The sequence below is a fragment of the Pelobates fuscus genome, chromosome 11, assembly GCF_036172605.1.
Source record: "Pelobates fuscus isolate aPelFus1 chromosome 11, aPelFus1.pri, whole genome shotgun sequence".
Classification (NCBI taxonomy): Eukaryota; Metazoa; Chordata; class Amphibia; order Anura; family Pelobatidae; genus Pelobates; species Pelobates fuscus.
The window spans coordinates 127830427-127841307 of record NC_086327.1 but is presented as its reverse complement, the minus strand read 5'-3'; the positions used below and the strand labels follow the sequence as shown (position 1 = coordinate 127841307).

The 10881-nt window shown below is 37.8% G+C and overlaps 2 protein-coding genes across 2 annotated transcripts; both read left to right on the top strand.

Moving 5' to 3' along the window:
- Positions 1-2699: 2699 nt before the first annotated feature.
- LOC134577013 (indolethylamine N-methyltransferase-like) lies at positions 2700-7532 on the top strand. Its single transcript, XM_063435659.1, has 3 exons — positions 2700-2850; positions 5247-5454; positions 7103-7532. Exons 1-3 carry the CDS (start codon positions 2700-2702, stop codon positions 7530-7532), a joined length of 789 nt encoding a protein of 262 aa, XP_063291729.1.
- A 1864-nt stretch (positions 7533-9396) lies between these two features.
- LOC134578037 (small ribosomal subunit protein eS1B-like) lies at positions 9397-9809 on the top strand. The gene has a single exon (XM_063437008.1). The coding sequence runs from the start codon at positions 9415-9417 to the stop codon at positions 9721-9723; it is 309 nt and encodes a 102-aa protein (XP_063293078.1). The 5' UTR covers positions 9397-9414; the 3' UTR covers positions 9724-9809.
- Positions 9810-10881: the final 1072 nt, after the last annotated feature.

The window sequence follows — 10881 nt, the reverse complement described above, 5'->3', positions numbered from 1 at the left end:
GTCATTATATCTAATCGCTTTCATATATTGGGAGATGGGTAAAGAGTCCTTGAATCGCTGTGGATGAAAACTTGTTGCCTGAAGTAGTGTATTTTTGTCTAATCTTTCTGATATAAGCTGCATCCCAATGTATTGAGCTTTTTATAAACAGTGACGTCTAAAAAAAAAAAAAAGATATGGTCTGATTCCATGTGGCTGTTAATTTAACAGGTAAGGGTGATGTATTAATCTGTTCCACCATTCCTTCCGATTCGTCAGAGGTACCTTTCCAAATAAGGAAGATGTCATTCACAAATCTAGCGTAATTCACAATATAGTTACTATATGTGGATATATATTATATAGCTATAGACATATAATTCTTTTTACATGTAATCATTATTTTTTTTAGCATTTACCACCATTAGTGCCCCTGCAGGCAGCTCTATGGGCAGCTATTGCGGCCATGTGATCGCACTTTAAGAGCAATCACATGGCCCTCGAGGCCTGATTTGCCGTTGGAGGACTGCCTGGGCTGTCAGGCAGTCCTCCTGAAGCGGATCATTGGGAAGATAAGTATCCCGGCAGCTCCAGGACTCAAAGCCATTACTGCATTTGTTGTCGCCGCAACGGCTTTAAAGCCCATTGAATGCGGGATGGCATAGAACTCCGTAATGGTGTTAAGGGGTTAAGCATTAAAACATAAAAATGTTTTAATGCTTAATAAAAGGACAGTACAATCATACTCCATTCATTATAACCAATTCAATAATTTGAAGCAGTTATGGAACCTACAGTGTGCCATTAACTTCAAATCCACCCATGTGCATAGAAATGATAAAATAAATAGACACAGCTTTTGCTTGCAACAAATAAAATACATATTTTCTTTGGCAATTCTGTCATTGCCGTATATTTGCTACAATAATTGTATTATCTATCTTTATTTAGTGATTGATTTATTAAATGGAAAAAGACCTACGTTGAAGGATCAAACGCATCTTAATATGCGATTTCAGCATAGCCGATCCTACGGACCCTGTGTGTTGAGTTTTTATGTGACACATGTTGTTAGTGAAGATCCAACATGAAAAAACTAGCTTCCATGCTAAAACTAGGAGGATGCCTACTATTAATAGGTGGTTTAATGGGACCTTTTACTCTGTTGGTGAGGAAAAGTACCATATTTTAGGGTGTGTTGAAAAGTTTATAAAAAAAAGCTCTGGAAGATGCAGGTCTTGCGAATGAGCGATGTGAGGTGCGGAAAAGTAAAACAGATAATTAAGTGATAGCTTATGATCATCTATGTTTTATTAGGGCTGTCAAAAAGGAAAATATCTAACAATGGGGTAAAATGAGCAACTATTTTAAATACATTGCATTAATAATGCATTACATATAATGCAAGAAAAAAAATACAATTAAATAACTTTTAAAGTTCCGAGTGTTAACGGATATGTTAATGCAATAATTACAGGAAACCCCTCCAAACAGCAATTAGTAATTAATGACAAAGGAAAGAAATAAATTATTTTTGTCATGTATTTAAAATGGAAAAGCAGTATGATCTAGGCACTCAAAGTACATACAGTAACATATTTATTGGACAGTCATAACATGAACAACAACTTCTCGACCTTCAAGGAGGTCTTTATCAAGCTTGACATTGGAGGTCAGTAAATCTGCTGCTTTATGTGCCTTGAGTGCCTGGATTATATTGCTTTTTCTATTTATGTATGGGGGTCACCAGCCTTGGGTCTGGTTCTTCACCTAGGATTAGTAAGTGAGAAATGGGCAGACTCCCTTTTCCTTTGGAAGATTACAATTGAACTAAAATGGGACAGAATTCTACAAGGGAAACACCTGTGTCATCTTTATTTGTCTATTGCTATATTTTCTGCTTTAAAAGTGACCCTTCTGGTTATATTATTAGGGGTGATGTGATTTTGGATCAGGAGAGCAGGTGATGCATTGGCTTCTCTTCATTATTTAGGGTCCGGTAACACTTCTTGTGATATCATAGGTGTAATATTCTCTAAGTACACTCTGAGGTATCAATATATTGAATCTCTGAAACATTTCATTCATTATAGTATTAATGTAGCTGATGTACCTTTATCGTTTCAATAGTTCAATAAAATTATTAATTGAAAAATAACTGGAAACCCAACGTGTGTCCTTAATAATAATAATTACAATAATTCTTTATTCTGTTTCTTCCTGTATAAAATGTAACTCTGCGTTGTGTTTGTAATTTCTGCATCCCTTCTCTCTAAGGACTCACAAATAGTACGACCAATTCATATAATCTCTCTACTGCTAACACTTGGCATATACACATATATAATTTCACATAGCTCTGCACTCCAACCTTGTTAAAACGTTAAATTTACTTGTCCCCTGCTCTGCAACAACTCTTCATAAACATATGTTTTCCTTCTTAAATGCCCGCACTCTTGAATATAAAACAGAAGAAGGAAAAACATACAATCACATGTCATTCATCATCTGTCTTTAGCTTTGTTTTGGATAAAGCCAGACAGGGTGGAATGAAAAAATTGCCTCAAGTTAGAGTAAATACAACAGCAATAATCTTCAGAATGAGAAGAAAAAAAACATAACAAGACTTTGCATTTTTTATCTGTGGTCTTTTTTGGTGCTTATAAACTGAGCTTCAAAACCTTTTTGGTGCATCTAATTTGATCATACAGAGACCAAGAATGACTTCCTCCACCCATAAACACTATCACCTGCATGATATCGATTCAGAAAAGGTTGTGGAAATATATTTATCTGGAACATCTGATACTTTGATGTTGGATGAGATTTTAAAATTTCCAGTCGAAGAACTTTTAAAGGAAGCTAAGGAAGGTATGTTCACTACAAACCAGTGTTCTCCTACCCCGTCCTCAGTGACAACCAACAGTCCAGGATTTATGTATCTCCCTCTTTTATTCCAATGGAGATGCTGACAAAACCTGGACTGTTGGTGGTCCATGAGGACTTGGTTGGGGAGCACAGCTATAGACTATATGCACATGCTGTGCATTTGCTTTTTAATTTCACTTTGTCTTGTGGTTCCCAATCCTCAGTCACTCTATGCTCCAATAAGGGGGACAGTAGTCAGATACAGGGGACTGCCTCAAAGCAGTATGGGGGTGGTTGCTATTTAAGATAGGTTTTTCACTTTCTGACAGCTGATTGAATCAGGTATTCAACTTTTATACCATTTACCTCAATGAAGGACAGAGCTCCTTAGAGATCAGTTTGTTTAGATCACCTTCAAAGAATGTGTTAAATATATACTTTTATTGAGCCCCAGCTGCACAGCTATGCTGCTGAATGTGGGAACAAAATGCTCATATAACAAACTGACATCTATTTGTTTCTTAACAAATCAAATCTTATGGAAATGTGAAAGGACTGAACACTAACAGTGATCACTATTGGAGCTAGCCTTTTTAATGTGTCTTGAACCCATTCCAATTCCTCTGATTCTAAAATCTTAGGCTGCCTAAATAAGGAATACAGATCCTAATCTACCTACTCTATCCTATTTAGAAATCTAAGTTGATTTAACAGCACCCTCTATCCCCATAGTAAGTAAATACATTTTAGCAGCATAGAAGCATTTTCCATCTTAAAACATTATATTAAAATTTTCCATACTTAACTGCAACCTTGTAAGCAAAATCTTTCATTGAAAGCAAGCATGATACAAAAAGCAATCTACTAACCAGCTTTTTGGACCAATAAGGCTGTTTCCATGTATCACGTTTGTTGGAACACTTAATACACTTTTTTTTTATTATATTGATTTTTCTTTTGTTTTTTTTATCATAAATAATAAAGTATAAGATGTTTTATTCAACAAAAGTGGTTTTAACATTAAGGGTGATCTACTGAGAGTTACTCTGTTTTGAGTTATCTGTTCTAAATGTTCATAAACTATTTGTTAGAGTTTAATATTTAATAGATTGTTATTAAAATTATTTTATTAACGATAAAGAAATAGACATACCAAGAACATGTAAGTACAGAAATCCTATGTAAAGAAAATCATTACAAAAATCAATCAAAATAAGATTGTGATTCTAGAGAGTGTCTTTATTAAACAAAGAAAAAAAAATGAGGGGGTGGGAGGGAGGGTTAACTATAATTTTCACACCAAGTAAATAGCGCTAGTAAGGAGTTAGGAAGTAACTAGTGGGGCAGTAGCTGAGAATCCAAGGGAGAACCAGGGAAAATCTGGGATTTTAAATGATCAATCAATTCATGGAACAGGTGGTATTGAAAGAATATTTTGCACAAAATTGAAGGTTAATTAAAAATAGTTTTTAGAAAAATAAGAGTCAAGGGGCGAAGAGAAAAGAAGAGGGGGAAGCGAGGTGAGAGATTTAAAAACAATAAAATTATTTATCAATATAGGCAGGAAAGTAACTCTTTATCTAGTGTTCTCCAAAATAACCCAACCCACCCAAAAATAAAAAAAATCCAAAACATACATTTCTGCCCCTGTAGTTGCCTTCCCAATCCACTGACAATCAATAGTCCAGCCTTTGTTGTTTCTGTACTATGTGATGGTCAGGACACCCCATATAAGTGTTTGCTATTGGTACCTAAAATTCAGTCAAAGGCTGAAAGTACATTCCTTTCTCACACAGTCTAATGATTACACATGTAAAATGTGCACTCATTCTAAGGCTTCCTCAATGAAGCCAGGGGGCAGAGCAAATAGGCACTGTCTTCACAACTTTGGGGTTAAAGCCATTGCAAACTGTTTAACCAATTAAATGGAACCTATAGGCACCTAGACCACTTTATCTCAATGAAGTAGTCACTCTAGTTTTAACCCTGCAGTGGAAAACCACTTGAGTCACTTCTGTAGAAATAGCTGAGTAAAACATAGCTATTTTAATCAGATGGTGTTAAAAAAACCATCTGATTGGCCTAGAGTGGCATTTTGCCAATTATGCACACTAGCATTTTAATGCTTCCCTGTGGCAAAGCAATTGATTGGCTGAGATCATCCATGGACAGAACAGCATGGTGTGGTATAAAGGGTCAGTAAATGCATTTTTAACCCTTGCGGAGTGTTTCTAACACTTTAGTGTTCCTTTAAGGTATGAATATATCCGAGAATTCCTAACACAATAACAACTTCATGGGTAAAAAGTTGCTATGGTGCATAGAGTGTTACTTTAAAGAACTTATATACAAAATAAAAAGATATCTGTTGTAATATTATTTTATGTTCCTTTTGCCAGGTCTCATTGGTGGGGACCACTTGATTGACATGTCAGCTGGTCCATGTGTAGTTCAGCTCTTCCCAATCTTTGGATTATTCAATGAGATCTCTATTTTAGAATTCAGTGATGTCTTCATTAAAGATGTGCAGAAGTGGGTGAACGGCCATGAAGATGCGTTGGATTGGTCTTACCTATGCAAATATGTAATGGAATCTGAAGGAAACAGGTGACATTTTATTATAATAGTTATTCTTTGACAGTAAATGACATTAATATTTGGAATGACGAGATCAGCTTCATGTGTACAATACAATTTGCTCTATACAATTGCACCAAACTGATTTTCTTCATGCAAGAATAGTACAGTGCTTCTCTATGGGAGTACATTGCCAAGGCAACAACTGTAAAAACTGCAATTTGTTCAGTCTTTACTAAGACGTGCTTCTTGAGGCTGTCTGATTGACAAACATTAGAGGCACAAAGTATTTAATGTAAATATTGCTGTTTCTCTCAAATGGCAATGCTTACATTTGTCACAGAGCAGGGAAATCATCTAAGTACCAAGACCACTACATTAAGCTGTGGTGGTTTTGGTACGTAAAGTGTATTTTAAGGAGAGGTGCCAGGACTGCCAGCAACTTCTGCTAAATTCTTTGCTGCTGGAAACTCCTGCAAAGAGCTTCTAATTGGCTCCACTAAACCCTGCCAGTTGACTGCTCACAACCTATTAGTGCAGCCTTGCATGGCTGAGTTTAGCTCAGTTGTAGCAGCTTCTGGGGATTCTAGTAGCAAGGGAGGTTATTACTCTAGTCATTATACTTACTATGGGAAGGTGACTGGGCATTCCTAGCACTATTAGTAATTATGCAGGCTGCAGTAGTGATGGTGCTTTGAGTGTTCCTTTAAGTTTGAAAAAAAACGTGGTGTTGGGTGGTATAGACTTGCTAATAAAAAATGGAACAATAGATGACACAGGTTTGTTGCTCAGAAATTGTCATTTTTCTGGTTATTAGGGTTATTTACTAAAGCAAAAATTCTAAGTGAATTAGAAGTTTCAGTCCAGAGTAGCCAAACTGAAAGCATAGTGACTGAGAGATTTTGTTTCCAGGTGTATATCTTTGTCTGTCCATAATAGTACAGAATAACCATATTGCAATAGGAGACATTTTAAAAAAAAAAAAAATATTAAATTAAAAACATTAAATAGGTGAACTGGAAAAATTCTGAAACTCATCTTTAGACACAATATTGCTATTTTAGACTAGATTTTGTCATTGCGATTTCAGCTTGCTACATGTTGGAATTTAGTGAATGGACTTACATGCTGTGATTTATATTTTTGTTGAGAAATAAAATTCTTCTTAAAGGGACAGGGTCGGCACTATAATCATTTTATCTCATTGGTTTGGTTATGGTGGCCGGAGCCCCTTCACACTGTTCCTCCATTCAATGGTAAACCATTTCCGAGCAGTTTAACCCTGAATGAGAGTCCCTGGCTTTCAACTATCTGGCCCCACTGGACGTGTAGCTAAGGCAGAGATTACTGACTTCCTTGTGGCTATTACGATTCATAACTGCAGTAGACTGTTATAGATGCTGGGTAATCTTGTTAAGCATTAGAACATAAAAAAAATTGTTTCATGCTGAATAGAAAGACAGCACAAGGATACTTCAGCCATTATAACCAATCCAATATTTTGAAGCAGTTATGGAACCTACAGTGTCTCTTTAATTTCAAAACAACCCATGGGAATATAATGGATAAAATAAATAGACAGAGCTTTTGTTTGCAACAAATAAAACACAAACTTTCTTTGGCAATTCTGTCATTGCAATGCATTTGATGCATTAATTGTATTTTCAATATTTTTTAGTGATCGATTTAAAGAAATTGAAAATGACCTGCGTGGAAGGATCAAACGCATCACAAAATGTGATTTCAGCAAAGCCAACCCTACGGACCCAGTTGTGTTACCAGAAGCTGATTGTGTGTTGAGTTTTTATGTGACACATGTTGTTAGTGAAGATCATGAAGCTTACCGCTGTAACATGAAAAAAATAGCTTCCATGCTAAAACTAGGAGGACGCCTGCTATTATTTGGTGGTTATAATGGTGCATTTTTCACTGTTGGTGAGGAAAAGTATCATATTTTAGGGTGTGATGAAAAGTTTATAAAAGAAGCCCTGGAAGATGCAGGTCTTGCGATTGAGCGATGTGAGGTGCGGAAAAGTAAAATAGGCAATGAGGTGATAGCTTATGATCATCTATGTTTTATTAGGGCTGTCAAAAAGGAAAATATCTAACGATGGGGTAAAATATGCAACTATTTTAAATACATTGCATAAATAATGCATTACATATAATGCAAGAAAAAAAAAATACAATTAAATAACTTTTAAAGTTCCGAGTGTTAACAGATATGTTAATGCAATAATTACAGGAAACCCCTCCAAACAGCAATTAGTAATTAATGACAAAGGAAAGAAAGAAATTATTTGTGTCATGTATTTAAAATGGAAAAGCAGTATGATCTAGGCACTCAAAGTACATACAGTAACATATTTATTGGAAAGTCATAACAAGAACAACAACTTCTCGACCTTCAAGGAGGTCTTTATCAAGCTTGACATTGGAGGTCGAAATGTTTCTGTTTACGTTCTGACATTCCAGTAAATCTGCTGCTTTATGTGCCTTTAGTGCCTGGATTATATTGCTTTTTCTATTTATGTATGGGGGTCACCAGCCTTGGGTCTGGTTCTTCACCTAGGAGTAGTAAGTGAGAAATGGGCAGACTCCCTTTTCCTTTGGAAGATTACAATTTAACTAAAATGGGACAGAATTGTACAAGGGAAACACCTGTGTCATCTTTATTTGTCTATTGCTATATTTTGTGCTTTAAAAGTGACCCTTCTGGTTATATTATAAGGGGTGATGTGATTTTGGATCAGGAGAGCAGGTGATGCATTGGCTTCTCTTCATTATTTAGGGTCCGGTAACACTTCTTGTGATGTCATAGGTGTAATATTCTCTGAGTACACTCGTGTGTAAAGTACTCTGAGGCATCAATATAGCGAACCTCCATAACATTTCATTCACTAGAGTATTAATGTAGCTGATGTAACCTTTTATCGTTTCAATAGTTCAATAAAATTAATCATTGAAAAAAAATAATTGGAAATCCGATGTGTGTCCTTAATAATAATTACAATAATTCTTCATTCTCTTTCTTCCTGTATGAAATGTCACTCTGCGCTGTGGTTGTAATCTCTGTATCCCTTCTCCAAGCATTTACAATCAGTATGACCAATTAAAATAATCTCTCTACTGCTAATACTTGTCATTTACATATATATATATATACATATACATATAATTTCATAAAGCTCTGCACTCCAACCTTGTAAAAACTGTAAATTTACTTGCCGATGCTCATTAACAGATCTTCATAAAATGTTCTCATTCTTAGTTACCCGCACTCTTGAATATAAAACAGAAGAAGGAAAAACATGTCATTCATCTTCTGTCTTTAGCCTCATTTTGGCTAAAACCAGACAGGTTGGTGCCAATACAAGTTTGCCTTAATTGAGAGTAAATAAAGCAGCAATAATCTCCTTAAAGATAGAAAAAAAAACTAACAAGACTTTGCATTTTTAACCTGGGGTATTATTTGGTACTTGAAGTTTGAATGGAGGGGTGTATTTGTATTTAATTTTGGTGCTCAGATGCTCAGACACACAGGTACACACACTGACACATTTGCAGATATTTGTAAAACCTGTGAATGAAAACCCCTTTCCTTGAACCCATCCCATATTTCTTGTAGTTGTATGTCTCTTCTGTCCCATTCACTATTATAGCTAATCACTCTAATTTGGGAGATGGGTAAAGAGTCCTTGAATCGCTGTGGATGAAAGCTTGTTGCCCGAAGTAATGTATTTCTGTCCATATCTTTCTGATAAAAGCTGTATCCCAATGTATTGTGCTTTTTATAACTGACTTTTTTGGGTGGTGACATCCAAAAAATATGTAGTGGTCTGATTCCACACAGCTGTTAACTGGTAAGGGTGAATACCCTTATTCATGCTCATGCTGACATTCACTGACAGCAAGCAAACACACTCTGATACACAATTACATGGCACACAATACTTTGCAGAGTCGCTCTTTCTCACCCAGCTCGGCAAGATGGCAGTCGGCAAAAATAAGCGGCTGACCAAAGGTGGCAAAAAAGGTGCCAAGAAGAAGATTGTTGACCCATTCTCAAAAAACGATTGCTATGATGTTAAGGCACCAACAATGTTCAACATTCGTATCCTGGGGAAGACTCTGGTCACCAGAACACAGGGAACCAAAATCGCCTCTGATGGGCTCAAGGGTCGTGTCTTTGAGGTGAGCCTTGCTGACCTGCTGAATGATGAAGTGGCTTTCCGTAAATTCAAGCTGATTACTGAAGATGTCCAGGGCAAGAACTGTCTAACCATGGCATGGATCTGACCCGTGACAAAATGTGCTCCATGGTCAAGAAGTGGCAGACAATGATTGAGGCCCATGTTGATGTGAAGACCACAGATGGCTATCTGCTCCGCCTATTCTCTGTGGGATTTACCAAAAAGCATAAAAATCAGATCAGGACGACTTCCTATGTCCAACATCAGCACAGTGGCGGATCCAGAGCCTGATCTCGGGAGGGGCACTTGTAGATTATTTAAAAAAAATAATCCTAGCACAATAACCACTACAGCTCAGTGTAGTAGTTATGGTGCCAGTAGTGCCAGGATCCCACCCCGGAGTAAGTAGTCATACCGTTTAAGAACAGTTTGACAACTTACCTGGGGTCTGCTGGGATATAGGGCATAGGAGAAGTGGTGTGTGTTAGGGGTGAAGTGTGTGTGAAAGGTGCAGTGTGTGTGTGAGTGGTGAAGTGAGTGTGAGTGCGTAAGGGTGGCAGTGTGTGTGTTAGGGGGCAGTGTGTGTATGGGGGCACTGTATGTCTGTGTGGGGCAGTGTGTGTATGGGGGGGCACTGTATGTCTGTGTGGGGCAGTGTGTGTATGGGGGGCACTGTGTGTATGGGGGGGTCGTGTGTGTGTGTTTGGGGCAATGTGTGTATGGGGGGGCAGCAGGGTGTGTAGGGCACTGTGTGTGTATAGGTGTGCAGTGTGTGCGGGGCAGTATGTGTATGGGGCAGTGTTTGTGGGGCAGTGTGTATGGGGACAGTGTTTGTGGGACAGTGTTGTATGGGGACAGTGTTTGTGGGGCAGTGTGTGTATGGAGGCAGTGTTTGTGGGGGCAGTGTGTGTATGGGGTCAGTGTGTGTAGTGTTTGTATGTGGGGCAGTGTTTGTGGGTCAGTGTGTGTATGGGGTCAGTGTGTGTAAGGGGGAAGTGTGTGTATGGGGCAGTGTTTGTGGGGCAGTGTGTGTGTGGGGCAGTGTGTGTATGGGGACAGTGTGTATATGGGGACAGTGTGTGTATGGGGACAGTGTGTATATGGGGACAGTGTGTATATGGGGGCAGTGTGTGTATGGGGGCAGTGTTTGTGTGTATGGGGGCAGTGTTTGTGTGTATGGGGGCAGTGTTTGTGTGTATGGGGGCAGTGTTTGTGTGTATGGGGGCAGTGTGTGTATGTATGGGGGCAGTGTGTGTGGGGGCAG

Bases quoted from the DNA above. Each gene is read 5' to 3' on its own strand.
- LOC134577013 (XM_063435659.1), top strand. From the start codon at position 2,700: ATGACTTCCTCCACCCATAAACACTATCACCTGCATGATATCGATTCA. The intron at 2,851-5,246 runs GTATGTTCACTA...TCCTTTTGCCAG, and splicing joins TTTAAAGGAAGCTAAGGAAG to GTCTCATTGGTGGGGACCAC. The intron at 5,455-7,102 runs GTGACATTTTAT...AATATTTTTTAG, and splicing joins ATGGAATCTGAAGGAAACAG to TGATCGATTTAAAGAAATTG.
- LOC134578037 (XM_063437008.1), top strand. From the start codon at position 9,415: ATGGCAGTCGGCAAAAATAAGCGGCTGACCAAAGGTGGCAAAAAAGGT.